At 35.7% G+C, this 24503-nt stretch overlaps 1 protein-coding gene and 3 pseudogenes across 3 annotated transcripts; all 4 read right to left on the bottom strand.

Annotated features, from left to right (window-relative positions):
* Positions 1-220: 220 nt before the first annotated feature.
* On the bottom strand, positions 221-2457 carry LOC143580869 (zeatin O-glucosyltransferase-like; annotated as a pseudogene).
* Positions 2458-3729: 1272 nt separating this feature from the next.
* On the bottom strand, positions 3730-5881 carry LOC143580877 (zeatin O-glucosyltransferase-like; annotated as a pseudogene). The gene is made up of 2 exons (XR_013143734.1): positions 5178-5881; positions 3730-4636 (listed from the first exon to the last, which is right to left on the bottom strand). The product of XR_013143734.1 is annotated as a zeatin O-glucosyltransferase-like (transcript).
* Positions 5882-8570: 2689 nt separating this feature from the next.
* Positions 8571-11319, bottom strand: LOC143580878 (zeatin O-glucosyltransferase-like; annotated as a pseudogene). Its single transcript, XR_013143735.1, has 2 exons — positions 10671-11319; positions 8571-9345 (listed from the first exon to the last, which is right to left on the bottom strand). The product of XR_013143735.1 is annotated as a zeatin O-glucosyltransferase-like (transcript).
* A 6171-nt stretch (positions 11320-17490) lies between these two features.
* On the bottom strand, positions 17491-21883 carry LOC143580879 (ras-related protein RABF1-like). The gene is made up of 8 exons (XM_077063796.1): positions 21776-21883; positions 21580-21647; positions 19359-19442; positions 19089-19183; positions 18921-19026; positions 18749-18838; positions 17896-17982; positions 17491-17791 (listed from the first exon to the last, which is right to left on the bottom strand). Exons 1-8 carry the CDS (start codon positions 21798-21800, stop codon positions 17753-17755), a joined length of 594 nt encoding a protein of 197 aa, XP_076919911.1. The 5' UTR covers positions 21801-21883; the 3' UTR covers positions 17491-17752.
* Positions 21884-24503: the final 2620 nt, after the last annotated feature.

Genomic DNA, 24503 nt, shown 5'->3' on the forward strand with positions numbered 1-24503 from the left:
ACATGAGATGGTTCTGCTATCACATATTCACATCATCTTTTGTGCGCTCTCTACGAGAGTACAACACATGGTCTCGTGTGCACATTGAATTTAAAGGCGGCGACTTTAACCAATCCATAGTAAAGGAGTTCACGTAAATTGAAATAAACAGTATTTACTATTGTGTAGATATAAATACATGAAAAGTTATTTACAACAATGTCTAAATATTTAACGTAATCTATCTCGATACATGCGTCTCAAATGATTCCAATTCCACCCGAGCAACACCATTCTCCATCATAGACCTCCGAACCCTATCACCAAGCTCCGCCGCCCTTTTCCTCATCTCTACTCCTTCATCCGACACTATCAACCTCGTAACCACCTTCGAACTCACCAACTCATTCCTTTGCGTCCAATTCCTCACATACATCCCAACATTCAATACTTTCGTTAACAAGATAGCATTGCGTGGCTGATCCGAATGCATTGGCCACGCTGCCACGGGTACACCCATGGTCATACTCGATTACTCTCCATGCATGAGTTCCACCCACAATGACTCATAAACCCACCAGTGGCCCGGTGGCCTAGGATCTCCAATTGTGGGACCCAGTCCACCACCACCAACCCATTCTCTCCCACCCGCTCTTTAAACTCGTTCGGAAGCTCAATCTTTCGTACCTCACTGTCAAATATATCTCCTTTATCAGCGTCTCTCAACACCCAAATGAATTTTTGTTTGCTTTCCTCCAAACCTAAAGCGATTTCTTGAATTTGTTCGTTGCTAATTGATGTTGTCATCCCGAATGAAATGTAAAGAACCGAGTCGGGTACTTGTTTTTCAAGCCAGTCAAATAGTTTGTGATTTTTATGATGAGTCATTGGTGATCTCAACCGGGTTGAAAGGACCAAGAGGCCAAAGTTTTTGTCCATCTCGATAATCGACTTGTTCAATTAAATCAATGTATTTACCTTCAATAACCCTACTTGCGTCAAAAATTGTACCTGCAAGTTAACTTTACTCATCAGGTCAATACAGTCGAATGGCTTAGAACACAAGCAGCCAAGCTTGGATAGTTTGTAAAATGTTCGTAAAAAGTATGCTCAAAGTAGGCTTGTAGAAAAACCTAGTCAGCTTGTTTCGAATGGTTTACAAACCAAGACAAGCTCGACTCGACTCGTTTACATATCGAGCCAGCTCAGCTTAAATTACTTTATTTTTAATTTACTGTAGTATACGTTAGTGGAGAGGGTTATGTCATCTCGTAAAAACAATATATCATTTTTTGACTTTATGTCCTAAGTATAGTTGAATACTCAATGTTAGTTATATGTTAATTGTTGTCCACTTGTCAATACTAGGTTTAGATATGTTTAAATAGTTTTTCGCTTCAAGCTCATTTAAAAAAAAAGTTTGAAAAAAAAATACTCCTTCCGTCCCATGATAAGTGTCATAGTTTGACTTTACAAGTCTTTCTTTTGCAACATTGACCTAAATTTTTTTGTTCACGTCATATAATACTTGATGAAAATTATATCAATATAAAATACACTTAAAACCCAATCCATTCATATATTTTACATCAAGTATTATATAGCACAAACAAAAATATTGCCGGTCAAAGTTAAACAAGAAATATTTGAAAAATCAAACTAGAACACTTATAATGGGAAAGAGAGAGTAAAAATCAACTCTTTAAAAAGGTTTTAAAAAAATGAAAATTTGCTTGTTTACAAACCAAACCAAGCTAGCTCAGATCAATTTATTTACAAAGCAAGCCAAACATAAGTAAACCTTTAATTGCTTAGCTCGTAAATAACCCTACTTATGATTACGGATTACCACGACTAAAATTCTATAATCTTATATACCAGATGAAAAGTTCTTGCATGATACATCTATGGTAGCAAAGAATTGGAATGCTTCAATCGAGTAACAATCATCATTACTTGGAAGCTCTTTTAATATTGCTGAGAGTTCGTCATCGAGAGATGCCCGGCTAGCGGCCTTGTGGTGGTACCAAAACCCCACAAAAGCCGAAGAGCACGAGAACATATAAGCTTCAACGTTGTTACGTATAAAATAACATCTTGAACAACCGGTCCCATAAGATAATCAAAAATAACTATCACCCGTTTAACCGACGCCAAAAGTGTTGAAAGTAAGTCGTTAAAGGGTTTGCGGAGATGCATGGCGGATTGGAAAGCTGGGATGAGTTGTGTGGGGAACTTGGTGGTGGCGGTGGGGTCTGGTGGTGGTGAGGGGAAGTGAGGGGTGGGGTGGTGGTGGAAATGGATATCGGTGGAGAGTGAAAGTGGGATTCGGGTGTTCGCTTGGCGGCCGTGGGCGGTGGTGGTGGTGATGGCGTGGACGGGGATGTTGTAGGCGGAGATGAGGCGGGAGAGGTGGAGGAGCTGGTTGAGATGGCCTTGTGCCGGAAAAGGAACGACGACTACTGCTATGTTGACCATGGTGTTAGAAATGGACAAATGGTAGTGTGATCAGGTGGAAATTGTGGTTGAATACTTGAATATAAGGAAGTCATACGTTTATTTCAATGATGCAATTATGACTTTTCAACTTAGTTAATTTTTTGTATTAAACTAATGGTAATCGTAAAACTTTATAATAATAATAATAATAATAATAATAGGTCGGAGTTAAGAGTCAAGGAGCACAAGGTTTAATGTTAATTGTCATTTACAAAAAATATTTTATATAATTCGTTACTTGTTAAGGCGTAATGACCTTTTTCTTTCAGCTCAACTAAGGTATTTAAGTATTTTGTAAAGAGCTGAATTGGAAACAAGAATTATTGGCAAACACCCAAAACGTTTATTGTATTAAGAAACTTACTCAAAACTTAATTACAATAATGAAACCCTACACGGTTTATATAGACCAAACCTAGACACGTTTGAGTCTAACTAGGATTCCAAAACAATAGGTAAATCAATTAAAATAAACCTAACCTAAACCAACATGTATTAGGAAGTATTAGGATTCATATATAACTTATGTCTTGCTCGCCAAGTTACTTGCCTTACACTCCAAGGATTTGATTAGAAATTGCCAACACTTTGGACCGACTCTGGGATTGATTCTACTTAATTATATTTCTAATTGGTTTATACATTGAATAAAATTTGCAACATGGTTTAAATCCTTATTTAGAATAATTAAAATACTTCAACGTAAAACCACAAAAAAGTCAGGCTGAACACGTGCCATTTTTGCATTGTTTCCCATCTTTTATTATAATGAAGCCATATTTCTTTGCGTAAGCTTGACAAAAAAAAAAAAAAAAAAAAAAAACATGATCCATACACTATGCTTGTTCTTGTTTAAATCATACCTTCAACAAGCTTATATGAGTTGGAAACATATGGTATTATATTTATAAGTATAAAACTTTTTACCAAATGACCAGGTACACACGCTCTATGCAAAATGCAAATTGTAATATCACGTGTATTGTAGAAACTTAAGATAAGGACGAAAGTTATAATAACACATGTTTATTGTGAAAGAAACATGCATCTTGTTGGAATCACACATGTTTTAGGACTAGATATTATATATCTACAAAACTGAAAAAGATATGCCGCATTATATCACCGGCAGGTACAACTTAATACCCTTAACGCATACTCTCCGCTTCATATTTAGGTTGTTAAAAAAGAGTGTGTGGTGTGACTAAAATGAAAAGTCTATTTCAACGGGTTCACGATGAATTCAAAGGCGGCTGCTTTAATCAACCCATACCAAAGTAGTTCACATATATTGACAAACAAATTTTTTAAAAATACATAATTATTGTGTAGAAATAAGTTGAAGTAGTTTACATCAAAATATCCAAAACATTTAACGCAATCTATCTTGAGACATGTGCCACAAATGAATCCAACTCCACCCTCGCAACCCCACCATCCATCATAGACCGCCTTACACTACCACCAAGCTCCGCCGCCCATTTCCTCATCTCCACCCCTTCATCCGACACCATCAACCTTGCAACCACCTCTTTAACAACCTTCGAACTCACTAACTCTTTCCTTTGTGTCCAATCCCTCACATACATTCCAACGTTCAAAATATTCGTTATTAACATTACGTTGTGAGGCTGATCTGAATGCATCGGCCATGCTGCTATAGGCACACCCATGGTCATACTCTCCATGCACGAGTTCCACCCACAATGACTCATAAACCCTCCAGTAGCCCGGTGGCCTAGGATCTCCAGTTGCGGGACCCAGTCCACCATAACTAACCGATTCTCCCCCACTCGCTCTTCAAACTGATCCGGAAGCTCAATCTTCCAGATCTTACTTTCAAAGATGTCGCCATTATCGGCATCTCTTAACACCCAAATGAATTTTTGCTTGCTTTCTTTTAAACCCAACGCGATTTGTTGAATTTGTTCGTTGCTGATCGATGTTGTGGTCCCAAATGAAACATAAAGAACCGAGTCGGGTGCTTGTTTTTTTAGCCAATCAAATAGTTTATGACGTTTATGATTTGGATCATTTGTGATCTCAACCGGGTTGAAAGGACCAAGTGCCCAAAGTTTTTGTTCATCTTGATAATCGACTTGTTCAATTAGATCGAGGTATTTGCCTTCGATAACCCTACTTGCGTCAAAAATCGTACCTGCAAGCCAATGTTACTATTCAGATCAATAGGGGCAAATAGTTTAGAACATAATCATAATCCAACTAGCCAAGTTCAAATGGTTTGTAAAAAACTAGCTCGAATTCTGTTTATTTACGAACTGAGCCAGATTTGCTTGGATAGTTTATTACACAAGCCAAGCTCGATTCGACTTGTTTAGAAAACAACCGGCATTTTGAGTCCAACTTAAATTAGTCTATTCTTTAACTTTATTATATTTATAAAGTATATGTGAGCCGTGGAGGCTTTTGGCTGGTGGCTAGTATGATGACAATTCCTAAAAACAATATAATGATATGTATTTAAATTTTATGTCCTAATTCTAGTTATTAGTTGTTGTCCATTTGTCAAAACTAAGTTTAGATAGGTGTTCATAGCTTTTAGCTTTAAGCTCATTTAAAAAAAAAGTCCAAAAAATCTTAAAATCTTAAAACCTGCTCGGTTGAAAAAAGTTGGGTTTGCCAACATTAACATCTCAAATTATATAAAGTACGTTAATTTTACTTAAAAACATATATACCAGATGAAAATTTCTTCCAAGATACATCTGTGGAAGCAATGAACCGATACCCTTCGATCGAAAAACAATCTTCATTAGTAGGAAGTTCTTTCAATATCGCGGTGAGTTCATCATCAAGAAGCGCCTGACCACTGGCCTCGTGGCGGTACCAAAACCCTGCGAAAGCTGAACAACTCGAGAACATATAAGCGTTCACGTTGTTACCATATAAAATAACATCTTGAACAACTGGTCCCATAAGATAATCATAAATAACAACCACCCGTTTAACTGATGCCGAAAGTGTGGTTAGTAGGTGGTTAAACGGTTGGCGGAGATGCATGGCGGATTGGAAAGCCGGGATGAGTTGTGTGGGGAACTTGCTAGTGGCGGTGGGTCGGGTGGTGGTGAAGGGAAGTGAGGGGTGGTGTGGTGGTGGAAATGGATATTGGTGGAGAGTGAAAGTGGGATTCGGGTTTGGGCTTGGCGGCCATGAGTGGTGGTGGTGATGACGTGGACAGGGATGTTGTAGGCGGCGATGAGGCGGGAGAGGTGGAGGAGCTGGTTGAGATGGCCTTGTGCCGGAAATGGGACGACGACTACGGCTATGTTAAGTTGGTCAACGGCCGCCATGGTATACAACTAGATGTGATCGAGGCTGAAAGTGTGGTTCAATATAAAGAAGTCATAGGTTTATTACAGTGATGCAATGCAATGATGACTTTTGAATTTAGTTTTTGTTTCAAACTAATGTTCATTGTAGAAGTCATAGGTTTATACAATGATGCAATGCAATGCAATGCAATGATAACTTTTGAATATTAGTTTGTTTTATCAAACTAATGTTCATTGTATTTGTAAACTTACTGATGTTCTTTATAAATAAGACATCTTGAAAAAGCAAAAATATATGAAATTTGGTTGGTAATGATGCTAGCTGTTAATATTAATTTACAGGGTTGATGAAATGGGCCCGTTACTTTCACATTTTTTGAATTTATGCACAATTCTAAGGTGGTTTCACCTTATATCGGGGCTATGTATAAATCTGTCAAAATGTCGTATCTTTGGCGTTAGTGTAAAAGCAATTATGGAAAACATGCTTCGGTGGAAATTCCATTTTTCCACATGGGACTTCAAGTTGGGAGAAACATGAACGTGATTAACGTGTAGGATGCGGTGGTCGAGGTGTTTAATGGTTGTCATGTAGGAGAGCAAAAACTCTATTGTCCGAGGGTTGAATTACGTTGTTGAAGTGGTGCTAAATACCGTACGGACATACTATTTCTCGTTGTTTAAAGCTCCGGAGGGTGTTATTGATAACTTTGAGAAGTTTTTTTTTTATCTAGGGAGGAGGGTCAGAGGAGAAAGCTAAAATCAATAGGGTGGTTTCGGATCTAAGTTTGGCTCCTATTGAGGTTGGTCGGTTGTAAAATACAAATATATCCTTGTTAGATAAGTGGTGGTGGTGAGGGGTGGGGGGTGCGTTATAAATGGAAGAGAAGTATGTGGTCGCGCCCGTGGAGTTATATAGTTAAAATTTCTTCGGTGCTTCGTAAAGTCGGAATTGATATAGGTAGTGGTTTTGACCATAATGTGAAGAATGGGAGGAGAACGTGGTTTTGGCTGGATAGTTGGGCGGGATCAGTTCCTTTAAACACCCGATTTCCTGAGCTTTTTTTCCTCGAGATGTCCAAGAAGTGTTTGGTGGCTAATAGCCTACTCCTGTTGGATGGTTGGATTTGCGGTCGGTGAGAGTGGGTTAGGGAGTTTTCGAGTTTGGGAGATATTGAAGAGTTGAGAGGCCTTCTACAAACTCGTCAAGGGGTTTCATTGGTTTATGAGGAAGATAGAGTTCTTTGGTCTGGTGATGCCTCGTCCGGTATATGTAGCTTGCGGATATGGTGATTTATGACTGTTTCCGGTTGCACGTGATGGAGACAGATTGGCTGCGAGCCAATCGATCGAGCAAACACAACGATATATACACTAAGAACGACAAAAGTATGATTTCGGTAAATGACTTTTATTATAACGAAGATTACATAATTTTGTCCCACCCCGGAGGAGCCCTCCCTTAGGCGGTGGCTCAAATACAAAATAGATCGATACAAACAAATGAGGCCTAGTTCCCTATTTATAGATTCTTGAGCCAGTCCGGTTCAAGGATCCACCACTCGTGAACTAATACGTGTACTTTCGCAAAGACCCATGAAGATTCACGAACGCGATTGTCTAGTTTCGCATAATGGATTTAAACCAAATTCGCATACTCCATCGTTAAGTGCAGGGGCATAAGGTTCTTTTCACAGGATTCATAATAGTTCGTAAACGTTGGGGTAACGAATGTGTTCAATTGCAAGGGAATGCAGACTTCAGGTGCCCATCGTGCAAAATTGCCACCACGTGTTCTCAAACCGTCTTAAAGTGATGACCACATGGGTGTAAATTGCACTTAACTCTTAAAAACACAAATTTTGAACTAAGAACTTATAATACATTCAAAACAATAACATAAAAACCTACATTTAAGAGCATCTACAATAACAAACCTTTACAAACCGGCCGCCACATCATCGACACATTAGATTTCAAACTTTTATCAAAAACCTAAATCTCCACAAATCCATAACATAATATTAAAATAATAAGATATATATATATATACATGTTATATTTGTGTGTGATTGAGAGAGTGGTCCCCTACTTTTTGCCACCTATAATGTTTGGATGAAGTTTGTAGTCATAAACTTTGTGAAGCAACCTTTTGGCCCATAACAAGAAAAATTGGTCTCTTGTTTGAACTCATCCACATCATCAAAACCTAGGGTTTCACACCCCCATTGTGGGTGCTTTTAGCATTCGACATACATCAAAGATGCCATATCCGTACACGGCTTATAAAGAAAAGAAAACGTCATGTTGAATTAACAATAAAAGAACATCTAAAACTGTATACACCAAATTACGCTTAGATTACAAAATAACAGATTCCTATATCCTATAACAACATATAATGCGCAAAAAACATTTAATTGTAAAATGACGTAAATATTCTTGCGCGTCTATAGCAGATTAAGATATACAACGTTATATCATCGACATGCGGTCAGCCGGTCTGGTAAAACGTAATACGTAATACCCTTAACGCAAAATCTCCACTTCCTATTTTGGTTACTTGTTGATGCTACACTCATCTTGATTTTTGTAGAATAATGTTTAGGGGTTATGAATTGCTTCTAGCTTATAATATTATAAAGGAATGTATAATGTATTTAGGTGTAGGAAATATAGTGAGTTTATGGCGGCTCCGGTTCACATAAATTGAAAAAACAATTTTTTCAAATACATAATTATTGTGTGGAAATACATCAAAGGTAGTTCACATCAAAATTAATATCCAAAACAAATGCAATCTATCTTGAGACATGCGCCACAAATGAATCCAACTCCACCCTCGCAATCCCACCATCCATCATAGACCGCCGAACCCTATCACCAAGCTCCGCCGCCCTTTTCCTCATCTCTATTCCTTCATCCGACACTATCAACCTCGTAACCACTTCTTTAACAACCTTCGAACTCACCAACTCATTCCTTTGCGTCCAATCCCTCACATACATCCCAACATTCAATACTTTCGTTAACAACATAGCATGTGGCTGATCCGAATGCATTGGCCACGCTGCCACGGGCACACCCATGGTCATACTCTCCATGCATGAGTTCCACCCACAATGACTCATAAACCCTCCAGTGGCCCGGTGGCCTAGGATCTCCAATTGTGGGATCCAGTCCACCACCACCAACCCATTCTCCCCCACTCGCTCTTTAAACCCATCCGGAAGCTCAATCTTCCGGACCTCATTGTCAAATATATCACCTTTATCGGCATCTCTTAGCACCCAAATGAATTTTTGTTTGCTTTCCTCTAAACCCAAAGCGATTTCTTGAATTTGTTCATTGCTGATGGATGTTGTGGTCCCAAATGAAACATAAAGAACCGAGTCAGGTGCTAGTTTTTCAAGCCAGTCGAATAATTTATGATGTTTATTATTTGGATCGCTTGTGATCTTAATAGGGTTGAAAGGTCCAAGCGCCCAAAGTTTTTGTCTGTCTTGATAGTCAACTTGTTCAATTAGATCAAGGTATTTTCCTTCAATAACCCTACTTGCGTCATAAATCGAACCTGCGAGTTAATTTTACTCATCATGTTATCATGGGCGGATATGTAGTTTAGAACACAAGCCAAGTTCGGATAGTTTGTAAAAAGCTTGCTCGAATTTTCCTGCCTCACAAACCGAGCCAGCTTACCTTAGATAGGTTAGAACACAAGCCAAGCTTAATTTGACTCGTTTAGAAACCAAGCCGGCCAACTAAACTCGACTCGGATTATTTTATGCTAACATAACTTTATATATATATATATATATATATATATAAATATATATATATATAAATAAGGTATATGTGGGCGTGGGAGGCTTTTGGTTAGTGGCTAGCTAATATGATGACAATTTATAAAAACAATAGTTATATACTTTTAAAATTTATGTCCTAATTTTAGTTGAATACTCTATGTTAATTGTTGTCCACTCATCATACTAAGTTTAGACATGTTTAAATAGCTTTTCGCTTCAAACTCGTTTATAAAAAAGTTAAGGTTTAATAAGTTTAAAACAACTAAAAATCTACTAGTTTACTAACCAAATTAGCTAGGCTCGATTTGTTTACAAACCACATGAGCACGAGCAAACCACGCCTTGACTCGTGAACAACCCTATTTATGATTACTCCTATAAAAAAGTTATGTTCGCCTATAATTAACCTCTCTAAGGCTGAACATAGTGGGCGACGGGAACAGGCGATTTTGGGCGAAGGTGGGCGTCAACATGACTGCCCCCCACCCCCGGCGATTTGTGGGGCGATGGGGGGGGGCAACTTTTCATCGCCTGCTTCATTCTTAATTTTATTATTATTATAATATGATGTGTGTGTGATATATATATATATATATATATATATATATATATATATATATATATATATATAATGGGCTACAACACCATTAGAGCATTCTCATCCAACACCCCCCACCCCCACCGGTATTATGTGAGGAGGTGTTTTTTTATAATTTAGAGAGTAATTTAGGGTGTTGTGAGTGAAATGTTTTTATATTTAGAAAATGTTTTTTTTTTCAGCATATTTAAAAAACTATTGTTAACCCCTTATAATTTTTAATATATTTTGAAAGTAGTCGTGAGTGAAGGAAAGATAAATGATAATGATAAAGGTATAAAAAGTATTATCTAATTGAAAAGAGAGAGAAGATGTAAGGTGTTTTAGTGTAATTTTGAATTTAGGGATAGGGGGTTGGATGAGAATGCTCTTATACCCCTAAAACAAAAACCCACACTTTGCTGACCAGGCGCAACATGACGCAAAATGCCTCATTTTGAAGCCCCTCCACTACACATAGCCTAAATATAGTTAATTTAATTTACTTAAGCATACCATATGAAAACTTCTCGCATGATACATCAGTGGAAGCAATAAACCGATACCCTTCCATCGAATAACAATCTTCATTAGTCGGAAGTTCTTTCAATATCTCCGCAAGCTCCTCATCGAGTGGAGCCCTGGCACCGGCCTCGTGGGAGTACCAAAACCCCGCAAAAAGCCGAACAACACGAGAACATATAAGCTTCAACTTTGTTACCATATGAAATAACATCTTGAACAACCGGTCCCATAAGATAATCAAAAATAACCACCACCCGTTTAACCGATGGTGAAAGCTTTGAAAGTAAGTAGTTAAAGGGTTTCCGGAGATGCATGGCGGATTGGAAAGCCGGGATGAGTTGTGTGGGGAACTTGGTGGTGGCGGTGGGGTCTGGTGGTGGTGAAGGGAAGTGAGGGGTTGTGTGGTGATGGAAATGGATATTGGTGGAGAGTGAAAGTGGGATTCGGGTGTTCGCTTGGTGGCCGTGTGTGGTGGTGGTGATGACGTGGACGGGGACGTTGTAGGCGGAGATGAGGCGGGAGAGGTGGAGGAGTTGGTTGAGATGGCCTTGTGCCGGAAATGGGACGACGACTACGGCTATGTTAAGTTGGTCAACGGCCGCCATGATAGAAAACAAGACTTAGAAATAGCAGTGCGATCGGGATAGATTAGAAAGTGTGGTTTTATGTAAACAAGTCGCACGTTTATTACAATGATGCGATAATGACTTTTGAACTTTAGTACGCTTTTTGTATTAATATTAATTAAAGGGGTTATCATTGTGTTTGTAAAACTTGTATTTGTAAAACATATAATTGATAATTTGCATGGATATTCTTTTTAGACATCTCGAAAGCATAAATGTAATTTAATTTGGTTAGTTGATAATCAAAACTTACATGCAAGCATTAATTTGGTCCCGCGTACGTTGAAGTCCTATGATGTATGGTTAAAACAGTGGAGGTGAATAGGTGAAGAATGATGTTGATTTGACTAAATGTGAGAAACAACGCTCTACACCACCAGTGCCGGACCCAGAATTTTTTGTCAATGGGGTCCCAATTTTTCCGGTTTACAAAATTTTTGGGTCGGTCGCTATTCGGGTCGGGTCGAGAGGAGGAACATAATAAAACACGAAAATATGGTGTCATCGGAAACAAGTAAGTAGAAAGAATATAGATTAGAAACTAGATAGAACATACACTTTTAATTTATTTTTATTCATACCCGAAAAACATAAGCGTAAGCTATATATATGGTCTTACATGAATAACCAAGACATGAAAAACTAACTCTTACACAAATAAATGATTAATTATAATATACATACACAAGATAAATAATTTAAGTATATGGAAAACTCATTTTGTCATTATATATGTTGCATGGTGATAATGGTTATATGGGATAAACTAAAATGATAATGGTTATATGGGATAAACTAAAGAAAAAACACAAATACCCTAACTAAATAACTAATATTGACTAGAATATTAAAAAAACAACAAAAACTGGGTATGGTGAGGCTTGAACCTGCAACCTCTCAAAGAAAAAACAAGTTACTTTCCACTAGACTAGTTCAGCCTTAATAGCATGGGTTCCAAGTATTAATTTTTATGGGGTCCTTACAAAATTTAATATATCGTCTCTAAGTAATTTTTAAAAAACATTGATGTCCCGTGACCCCGATGGAAACTATGTGGGTCCGCCCCTGTACACCACCATTTCACATGTGATGGGGTGAGTTTGGGACTAATCACAATGGCTATTCTCTTAATTGGCTAATCACATCTCTATTTCTCTCTCTCCCTCCCTCTAAGACCATAAATAGTGATGGAAGGAGGGAACATCGCCTCTCTCCTTGGGAAGTGAAACAAGAAGTGAATGGATGGAGAAATATTTTTCGTCCAAAATGTGAAGGATATTGGGGGATACCTCACTTTTATTAATTTTTATTCATATACCCACTAAAATTGTGACACATCACCCCCTAATCTCTTCAATACAACTACATCCCTAAAATACAATCTATTTTTTGCTGTTTGGGTATCACGGGACAACCACTAAGCATGGTCTAATTAACATTATATGATTTAATTGTTGAGTGGTGACTTGTGGGAATGGTTTCTAAAAGTTGTCTTTTTTATCTAATCACCTAACCTTGTGTCTCTGTTAGTTATTTCTGTTAATTAAGAGAGAGAGAGAGAGAGAGAGAGAGTATTTAAGTTATTTTGGTATTTTGAGGTATAAAAAACTAAAATTAAAAATTAAATATGTAATTAGATTTATATTTATTACCAATCGAGGATATTTAGTAATTTTACATTAGCTTAACAAAAATAATTAACATAGCTAATGAAATGGATAGAAATTGCAACTTTTAGAAACCTTGAGGGTGCCATATGCATAAAAAGTTTTTGAATAGAAATGACAAGAATAATTAAACTATATGGACGGAAATGATATTTGACTCTCCTATTTATTGTATTCTTGAGCTAAAATATAAAATAATTTATAATGAACCAAATATGTTATTAGATGGAAAGTAAAGTTGATCCGTTTTTTTAATCACATAATATTTACAATGACCCGAGTGAAGGACCTACAAAGCAAAATTGACCCCATTGGTAATTGACTAATTGGTTAACCAAAGTTAGCCATTTGTAGTTCTCCGTAACCAGTTATGTTTTAACCATTTGAAGTCTATGACATTTACATCAAATTATAATTCGTTAATCTATAGATCCAAAATCAAGAAAAGTTGTGTACCTAAAGTGCATGAAATTGTAATCGATTAACATTGGTCAATGACATAATCACCAAATTCCAAAACGTTGATATGAAAAAAAAAATGAAAATAATTGACCTAAAATAGAACACAATTCCCATATAGAAAACTCAATAAACCTAAGGCAACGAGGGAATAATAATAGAAACACAATAAAATGCAAAAGATAAGAAGCAACAAAATTACACTAACAACACTCGCCATAACAAAAACTCGAAGCACATGATGAAGACTAGAGACTGAATTTTGTTTGTTTCCTTGCTTGACAGGTGTAACCATGTTTACAGAAGTTAACATGCATATAGTACACCAAATAGGTCTATAAAAGAAGGACGTGTTAAAACAATTAACAAACAAACAGATGAACTAAAGTGAAACAAATATAATAAAACATTGGGATCGATTCTACCCACACACTAAATTTTACTGTAGACAAAAGTTGTTCATTTATATAAGGAATAATATTTAGGCCAAACATTAATTTGGTACCGCAATAATTTAATTCTTGCTAGAAAAGAAAATAATTATCAAGTACAATTTGCATCCGTATTATAAATAGACACGAACAAGTTGAGACCTTGTTTTTAAAACTTGACCCCTTGAGCCCGTGTCCTTTTTTTTGCTTCACTTCACGTCTGACCATCTAACCCTATTAACTTTAATCATCCAAATATTGATGGGCCAGGGAAAAATCGTCCTTTTCGCACAAACATTAAATAATTACTAACAGTTGTTGTCCTTTACTTCGTCTTTGTTCAACAAATGCGTCCCTCAAAAATCAAGAGCCACCGACGAATACCATCAGGAAAATCAAGTGCATATGTTGAACCTTGGCATCACTTTCATCTTCACCGATAGGCTTATCCCTAACCCTAGTTTCATATCTCCACCTCAGCACCACTCTCATATTCACCACCTTATACAACATCGTCACCAGACTTATATTCTTCATCCTGATGTCCGGTCAACTTATGAAATTAATTGCCTTTTTCGCTAATTCAGAAGCTCCACCCCTCTTAGACTCACAATTTGCTATATCAGGCCTTTGCACTTGGAATTCAACAATTAATCATAAAGTAGAATCCATAACCCTGAAAGAAACAAAAAATGCAACCGCAAATCAGAGATACAAAATCCAATTACTAAGCGGCACCACTTGGAACCACCGATTATCGTTTTGTTACACAATAGTTTGCAAATCAACACCACATGTAGCCAATTGGTTCAACAATCGATTAAAATCCAAGAAAATACCATCATTGGTCCGTTACACACTCTTGTATCAATCAAAAACCAAGTTTATTCCTTAAAAAATGTTTTCATATCTAACTTGCCGAACATCAAGTTTATCCCGAAAAAGGTTTCTCCGGTGATGTTGATTTTTTTTTATGATGATGGTGAATTTTTGATGATGACCATGAACAAAAAGGAAACGGGGGTGTGGCCAGTGGTTTCTCTATTTCCGGTTGATGAGATATGCCATGTATTTTGCAAATCATGCTTAGACTCTTTGGGGTAGCATGCAGTACATTGTAGAGAGCTCATAGGGTTCAAGTACCGACACAATTTGGTTAGGGATGCTCTTTTTGACATATTCAGGTGGGCCAGGATTTTTGTTAAGACAGAAGCACCTGACAATTTTTTAGCGACCCCTAGGAAGGAAGGAAAACACTCGAACTAGCTAACATTTTGGTATTTAGGTGGATGAGAGGGAAACACGCGTGTGTAGATAAAACATGGGTTTCCTCTCTTGTGGGCTTGCAGAGTAGTGTTATCATGATGGGTCAGGCCGCGTTAAACCCTGCTTTATGCAAAGTTACCAAACATGATAAATTGTATCTTGACAGCCACTATGTGTTTATACCTTTTGTGTTTGATACTTTCGGTTTTCTTGCGCCCATTGTTGTAAAAATCCCGACTATGCGCTGATTAATCCTTGATTAATCGCCAGTCGCTACTGTTTTGGATAAAAATCAGCTAAGGATAATGTATCCAAATCCGTAAATGTGAGGTATAGTGCTATGATATTAATAACGATTGTGTGAACGAAATAATGAACACCGAGATTTGTTGCGAAGAAAAAACCCCTTAATCTTGTTCAGATCAAAGGAAAAAACCCCGGGTGATGACAAATCGTCTATCACCACTTTATTAATCACAAAAAAGAGTTACAATGGGTGGAGTTTGCGATCAACAGATACAATAATGCTACGTGTGTGTTTATAGAGAACTTGGCAGCTAACGTAAGTGCGAGTGTAACTATCTGCCCTAGTATTGATCACAAACTCAATATATAAAAAAATGAAAAATACAAGTAACAACTAATTCCTACTAATTCGCCATTTCTCCACTCTCTTCCTTCGTGCCTTTTGACCACGTGCTATAGAAGTCCAATAGCGAAATTAAAGGTGGACTGAGTCTTAGAGCCGTTGCATTCATTAAATAACAACCTACACACATGAAACAATCGTAAATAATACCAACTGCTGAGGATCCTTGATCTTGACATAGCTCTGGAATTCCTCAGAAGGATAATTGATCCAGACACGTCTTCAAGGATAACATATCCTCAGTTCGAAATTATATGCTTTAGCAGCTACCCCACCGCCTTGTTGCTGATTAATCGATAGTTGGTCAAAATCGGTCAAAATTGAAGATTTCACATATAAAATTTGGAATATATAAGTATATTTGGAAAATACATATAAATTCCAATCCAATTACTCCATATTAATCGATAGTCCCTATCCTATAGTTTGACTAGCGCTTAGCGAGTTCTACAACACTGCTTGCGTCTGAACTTGTAGACCTACTTAGTCGTGTTCATATGGTCATGAATAGCAATGTTGTGATCACCAGTCTATTATTAATGTAATTTTTGAAGACTTAGTTTTGCTATTCAGAATTAGCTAGCGACGCAATTTGTTGCTCGTTTGCATTCAATTCGATGTAAAAATAAAGAAAGGAAAAAAATGACAAAATAGTTTTATATATATAAAAGAAAACGAGAGTTACAAATTATCCTGAAATCTGGAAAAAAAGTGAAAAACTATAGTACAATACATATATTGAAGTCATACATCTATTTCAATGATGATTAGTGCTTTTCCAACTTACTTTCTGTATTAAAATAATCCTAATGGTTTCTTACTTTCTTTTACTGATAACTTCATAAAAATAATTCGGATATATTTATTAAAAATCGTACTTAAAGGTGCTATACAAACAGTATTTTCGTCCCACGTACTATTAGACAATTAAATAAGTTCACCTAAACCATTAACAGTAACATTCAAATTTAGTACGATAAATACATAAAATAAAAACATCAATAATAAACACGTAAAAAGTAGTCTTAATAATAAAGGAAAATTGGATTTTAATAATCCCAATTTAATACAGTTGGCCGATAATAATCTCAACTTTGGAAATAGCTGTCACTGGTCCCAACTTTCACACTATTTGTTTTCATTGAACCTCCGTTAAAAAATTTTTAACGACGTTAACTTTTTCTCAAATTTCAAATTGATGTTTTAGGGCTTTTGATCGGAATGAGAATACGAATCGATTGCTGTAAAACTTAACCCGAAATGACGCTTCAAACAATTTGATTTTTGTTAATTAGAAGTTTAAACACCAGAATTGAAGCATCCTTTGGTTGTTTGGACCACCTTTTAAAGATAAGTTTTACATCAATCGACTCGTATTCTCATTCCGATCAAAAGCCCTAAAATATCTGTTTGAAATTTGGAAAAAACTTAACGTCGTTAAATTTTTTTTAACGGAGGTCCAATGAAAACAAATAGTATGAAAGTTAGGACCAGTGACAACTATTTTCAAAATTAGAATTATTATCGGCTAACTGCGTTAAGTTGGGATTATTAAAATCCAATTTTCCAATAATAAATTAATATACAATATTATGAAGATTTACTAAAGAAAATAAACACATCATTTGTAAGGTTATTTTTTTGCTACAAGCAACTATATGACATAAAATAACAATTTTTTCGAAATGATACATGGAAGCTTCAAGTTACATGTTCCATTTGATAACTCGCTTAAATTGGCAAGCAAAGACGTATGTAGTTAATAACGCGTATTTTACAAGTTAACCGAGCTCACCAAGGGGGTGAAACATGCCTTCTCGGTTTGGTAACATATCTTATCCAACAAATGCGACACGAAATCAACATTAATAATGCCAAAAACATCGAACATCATCTCAAAAATATACACAAACACACTTTCCCTTGATTACAACACAACCGACAATAACAATTTTTACTTCATGTTTTGAAGTTATCACGACGAAGAAGGTCGTGGCAACCTCTTTGCAATTTCCTGTGAAAAAAGGCTAAGGTCAAATATATATAAGACTGGTCAACACAACAAATATCAATAAGCTTACTTGTTCCACAAGAAACATATGCAAGTTAATTCAGTACCTCAAATAGCTGATTGATGTTGTCAGCTGTCTTGGCAGATGTTTCAATGAAGAACATCCCATTCTTTTCTGCATATTCATTTCCATCCTTGGAACAAAACAAGCACAGCAATGTAAAACAAGGGCAATTTGGTCATTCTTATAATGATTAGTAGGTTCAAATATCATTACAAATACTATACTATTGTATAATAATCTATTTTTTTTAATAAAATGATTTAGAAGGTTTTATGTGTTCAAGCTACATTTATACTAATTCCAGCCAATTTGGCCTGTATCCTAGGCCTTCAAACGAACCAAACGTTTAATGAATCGTTCACAAACCGTTCGACGAGTTCATTAGTTAAACGAACGAGCTTGAACGCATGTCCTGTTTGTTCATTTATGTTGTTGAATGTCCATCTAGGTTCGTTCATTTACACTCACTCACTTAAATTCGTTTGTCTTTTCGTTCGCTTATGTTCGTTATTTTAGGTTTGTTTAAGTTCTGTACCTTTACGTTCGTCAATATATTCATTTAAATTTCTTAGGCCCGTTACAGTTTAGTCTAGTTTTATTAACTTTAGGCCAAACAAATTGATGTTCATTCGTTTGTGTTCGTTTACGTTTGTGAACCGTTCGTTTATACTATTGATGAACGGACATAAACACTGAGAGAACATTCATTTCTCTTAGCAAACGAACACGAACAAAAAGCTCAGTATGTTTAATCTCCGAGTTTGATCGCTTGTAGCAACACGAATGTTTCCTTTTAAACCAATGTTTTTATACATTTAACCAACTAGAGATAAAAACAAAGCCCGAATCGACCCATTCAATTCAAATAATCCATGAAAAGAAAGCATGTTTCTTACTTGAACCGACACCTCCCGATTATCTTGAAGATCAGCCTTGTTACCAACTAAAGCCAGCACAATATCAGGGCTTCCATGCTTTTGTAACTCCTATATAATACGATCTTTATATAATTGCATTTAAAAGAATAATTAATACATGAACAAATATTTTAAAAAATAGTAAATAAACCTTGACCCAATATTGAGCTTTATGAAATGAGTGAGGATTAGTTATATCATATACAACAACTCCAACAGCTGCACCTCGGTAATAAAGTGGGGCCAGTGCTGCATATCTGCATAATAAAAGTAGTATAATATGACCGTAATAAAAAAATATTTAATCTTGTAATGTTACCTCTCTTGGCCAGCAGTATCCCAAATTTCAAATTTAACTGTTGTTGAGTCTTGTAAAGCTATTGTTTGTGACAAGAATGAAGCTCCAACTGTCACCTGAAATAATAATCAATTAAATGGTAACCGTAAGTAAATCCACATGATGATTATTTTGACATGAATTCATGGTAGCCTGCAGAAGCTTTACCTGTTATTTAAAGTAGCAGATAATATAAAAACTTTATAATCAATCTTAATTTTTTTAAGTGAAAAGGAATAATACTATAGCAACCTTGGATGTTGGATCGAACTGACCACGGACGAAGCGAAGAACAATGCAGCTTTTTCCAACACCAGAGTCGCCTAATAGCACCAGCTGTAAATTAAATAAAAAAGGTGTTGTCTATAAATTCGTAGTGTGGATAAAGTCAGTGAATAAAAGAGCAAACAAACATAGCCAGTAAAAAGGAGTAAACATTTATTTAAAGTTACACGTACTATATTATAGTTAATCCTGCATTACTGCTGACAATTCATTGATGCAAGGTTATATTAGGAAAACATTATACTTCACAAGTTGTGAATGAATTATGCCTACTATGATTCCCATTTAACCATTTTCTTTTTCTGTTATCATCTAAAGTGATCATGACTATAAGTTATTGAATATTCAGCTAAAATAGTAAGAGATCTCGGTACAAGAGTTATTTCAGCAAGCAGCATAATATATTCATTTAGTCAATTAAACTTTGTTCAAAATGTAATGCCATTTAATGGTAATGAAATTAGTATTTTTAGGAAGGTTTTTTCACTGAATGAAGCTAGTACAGACCGATTTGGAAGTTGTAATTTCTGTTTTACACAGAGGTTAGTCAAGAACTTCAAATATAGAAGATTATCCAGGAAACAACCTCAAAGGACATAAATCATAAAGCTGCATCATAACTTTTTTTCACATTAAGCTTCATCATGCTATCATAAGATAGACAATGAAGAATTATGGTCTATTTGCAAAAGACACGAATCAAGTTTCATGTAACATAGCTCAATTATAACTGTTCAGGTAAGTAGGGGTATTCAATATTATGGCGCGACAGAAGACAGATACACATACATCGATTCTTAGGTAAGAATCCTTTCGTGAGTTTTGCAACACCTAATACTCAACACCTACGGGTGGCAAATGTGACCCATGGGTTGTATTAAAATGTATATAATGGGTCAGAATGGGTCAAACTAAAAAAAGAAAATGATTGAAACGGGTCAAAACGGGTTGAAAATTCTCGAGGTTTTTTTTTTTTAATTTATGGAACGAGAAAAACGAAGAAAACTTTTTAGTATTTTTACTTTTTTAGTTTTTGATTTATATTTCAAGTTATAATTTTTTAATTATTTTTTTTGAATTTTTTAATGAGGGGTTTTTTGAAATCTTCTCACCCCATATTGACCCATTTCAAAACCCCTTATTAAAAAATTCCAAAAAAAATATTAAAAAATTAATAATATAAATAAAAAAAAGTAAAAGTACTAAAAAGTTTCCTCTGTTTTCTCGTTCCATAAAAAATAAAAAATAAAAAAAAATTCAAGAAATGTCAACCTGTTTTGACCCGCTTCAATCATTTTCTTTTTTTAGTTTGACCCATTCTGCCCCATTACATACATTTTAATACAACCCATTCAACCCAATGGGTCACATTTGCCACCCCTAACCTATACCTTAACTTGTGAAAAAAACTTCTTTTGGGCGTTAGGGATTAGAAATCTCAGGGCAAAGCTGATCAATAAGTATACTGAATAAATTCCTTAAATCGTGTACACATGCAGTTTCTATAAAAAATTTATTCCAATCCTTTATTTTTATTGCCTTTGTGATAATTTAAGAAATAAAACTTCCAACTTTAAGCACAAGCATTGAAAAACTGTCATTTATGACAGTCATGAATGTCGGTTAATAAATAATCGTGATTATTATCGTGTCATTCCTTATGAACTAATACAGTTATGGCCATCAGCTTGGTGGTTAGCCTAAACAAGTTTATGTTGATGCACATCAGTGATTATGGTAATCAACACCTACCCTGATCAACGACTAGACCGTTCCCATATAAGCTAACCAACCTTTTAATTCTTTGCATAATTCAGTTCAGTTTATAAAACTCACACCACCAAACTTAGATTATATAAGTTAACTTAAAAGCCCTTTGGTCTCATTCTGTCACACTAAAATCACCAACGGGTTCGTTTTGCGTGAGATTGTGAAAGAATTAGAGCATTGCAACACGGTCCATGAGACAACAAAGTTATTGTGAAGTAATGCACATTAAGTTATCCAAAGAGAGTAATAAATTCCAGGTTTTTGTTAGTAAACTTATTTCATAGGTTTGTGCATACACCGTCTCATAATAAGGAATAAGGTAAAATGTAAATCAGGAAGAACACACATTAATATCCAAAAAGGTATCACTTTTAATGAATAGAATATAGTTTATATGAAAGTGTAAGAAAGTAAGTACCTTAACACGTAGATTTTTGGCATCTGCAGAATCAGGGTTAAGTCCACATATCTGACCCGCACTCCTATCTGCAATAAGCTCAACCAGAAAATACAAATTAATAACAAGTATAAAAAGAAAGAAATATATCGAAATTAGAAGTCAAATTCAATTAATTGAAAGAGTAAAACCCAAACCCTAATAAATTAAGGAATACCTGGAAGGGAGGAGGAACAACCCATGTGTGCTTGATCGGTTTGATTTGTGGTTTATGGAAATGTTTGTATGTGTTGTGTTTCCTCAGCTGATCGTCTTTTGTTACTTGTGTTTGTGTTTGTGTTTTGTATGATGATTTTTTAATCTCTAAATACTTTTTTGGTATATTTTAATCATACCATAAAATCATAAGTTATAGGAAGATTGGTTTTTATTGGTTTCAACTATTGACTTTTGGTCATTGTCGGTCCCAACTAACGAATTGGTCACTATTGGTCTCAACTTTTAATGTGTTTGTTCATAACAGTTCGCGGCTAACAGAATCTTAACGCTGTTAGTTTCCAGTCGCCGGAAAAACATTTTTAGCCGAAAAAGTCAATTTTTTTGCTGGAAAACACCACCTGAACACCGCCACCACCACCAATTGACTCACCGTCAACCAACCACCATCACTTAAGCACCATCAACTAATTCCGAAGACGGTTCTATGGTTACGGCTACCTCAATAATTGAGGATTTTACCAGAAAAAAGGTTCCTAAAGGTATGATACAAAGTTACCATGATGTTTGGGACAAAATTGTTGAGTGTTCGGGAAAAAAATGTGTGTTTTCCAGGCAAAAACGTTTTTCCGGCGACCTGAAACTAACGACGTTAGAATTCTGTTAGTCGCGGACCGTTAGAAACAAATACGTTAAAAGTTGGGACCGTCAGCAGCCAATTTGTTTGTTGGGACTGGCAGTGACCAAAAAACGATAGTTGGGACCAATAATAACCAATTCTCCTAAGTTATATTCAAAACATGACTTAAAAGGGACTCTTTTGTGATGGTAGGTTTTCTCTTTGATGATGTTTCAGAATGAGTTAGACATGTGGTGTTAAAATTATGATGGACAATTGACATCCCGAATAAGAAACATTCATTCAGAATTGAAGGTAATTTTAAATGTTGTTAAAAAGATAGGGTGTTTTTTGTGTGTCCACTAACGTTGTATCTTAACGTTTCTTTACACATTTTCTCCTTTTTTTTCTCGATTTTCACTTCCTTTAATTGCTTTTAGTTATATGATATTGAATCTATTACAATTGTGTGACGCGTATGAACGATCTACGTGTACTTTATCAGGGTGATGGTATATAGGTCTTTTACATTACAAGTAGTTTAGACAAACCATTGCACTATATTAAAAGGCACCATTGTAATATTACATTTCGTTCATGCGTCAGACTTGGACAACTTAGATGCACCGTTGTAATGAGTTGGACGCATTGTTGTAACGAGCTAGATGGATTGCCGCACCGAGTTATACGACATAGATGCATCGCTGTAACGAGTTGGACGCACTGTTGTAACGAGTTAGATGGATTGCCGTATTGAATTATACAATATGGATGCATCGTTGTTACGAGTTTGACGCATCATTATAATTGTACGGTTTATTTATGTGTGAAATATAGACAAATTTGATGCACAATTGTAAAGATAGACACACAATTGTAGCTAATTAATCAGACACATCATTGTACGATTTTATTAGTTTATATTACTTAAATTTACAAACACACACAAATACCAACGTAAACTCTATTATGATTTTCCAAGGGGTTACCACCCCTTTGCCACCCCAAAACTCGTACATAGACGATAGTCTTATATGCTCGCTTCACTTAATGATACAAATTTTTTTCCCTGTTTTCTCTATCCCCTAGGTCATTAACACAATATTTCGCTTAATCGGTTTATTCTCGATATGATATTTTTTCCCACATGTTCTTAGAGCCGAGGGTCTCTCTGGAAGCCACCTCTTTATTCCTTTGGATAGAGGTACGGTGTGCCTACATCCCACCCTCCCCAGACCCTACCTATGGCTCTGCTGTCGGTGGGATTTTACTGGGTATGATTGATTGATTGATATTTTTTCCCACAAAATGTTGAACCGATGTAGTGTTGTTTACCTGAAATATTCGTGTGACGGGCCACAACTTAATAATAGATTCTTCTACTGATTCATTCATTTTTTAGTTACCCAACACTTGGTTCGTTGCTCTCGTTCTCCATCTTCTACGCTATTTAGGGTTTCAACATTCTTGATGAAACTCATCTTACCAGCATTCATTTTTTGTTCAACTGATGTTCGTTTCATTAGTTAGTTTTGAAATATAATTCGTTAATTGAATATGTAATTCGTAATATACCATTTATATATGTTGATTCTTGTTAATTGGCGAATAAATGCCTTTTGGTTTGGTGTTATATAGTTAAATTTACTGTTTGTGAGTTGCGACTCTTCCTATACCCAAACACCGTATTACCCGACCCGATATACCATTTGTGATTCGTTCAGCCGGGTTAAGCAAGTACGGTTAATTTGAACACCCCTAGATACTAGGTAATTACAGGACTTGTTTAACAAAATCACTAACAAGTCACAACTAAACATAAAAAACACAACCTATATACGTAATTACATAACGTTATATACCCATGTAGCATTTACGTACAACAAAATAAACTTTTAAAAACACATTTTTAAGTATATCAACACTATATTTAAATTAAAGATAACAAAACGATTGATTTTATAGTCCAGGGTTAATAAATATGAACTATAAGTTATATGTGTTGAGCTATTAAAATTTTTGTCACCATCTGTGCATTCTAGCCTGATTTAAGTAATTGTATGTTTCACCAAATACTTTGGATTTTAAAAATAGGTCTACTGGGCAAGTT

Source organism: Bidens hawaiensis, unplaced genomic scaffold, assembly GCF_021521415.1.
Source record: "Bidens hawaiensis isolate Kalapana, Puna unplaced genomic scaffold, B.hawaiensis_p1.1 tig00030755_1, whole genome shotgun sequence".
Lineage (NCBI taxonomy): Eukaryota > Viridiplantae > Streptophyta > Magnoliopsida > Asterales > Asteraceae > Bidens > Bidens hawaiensis.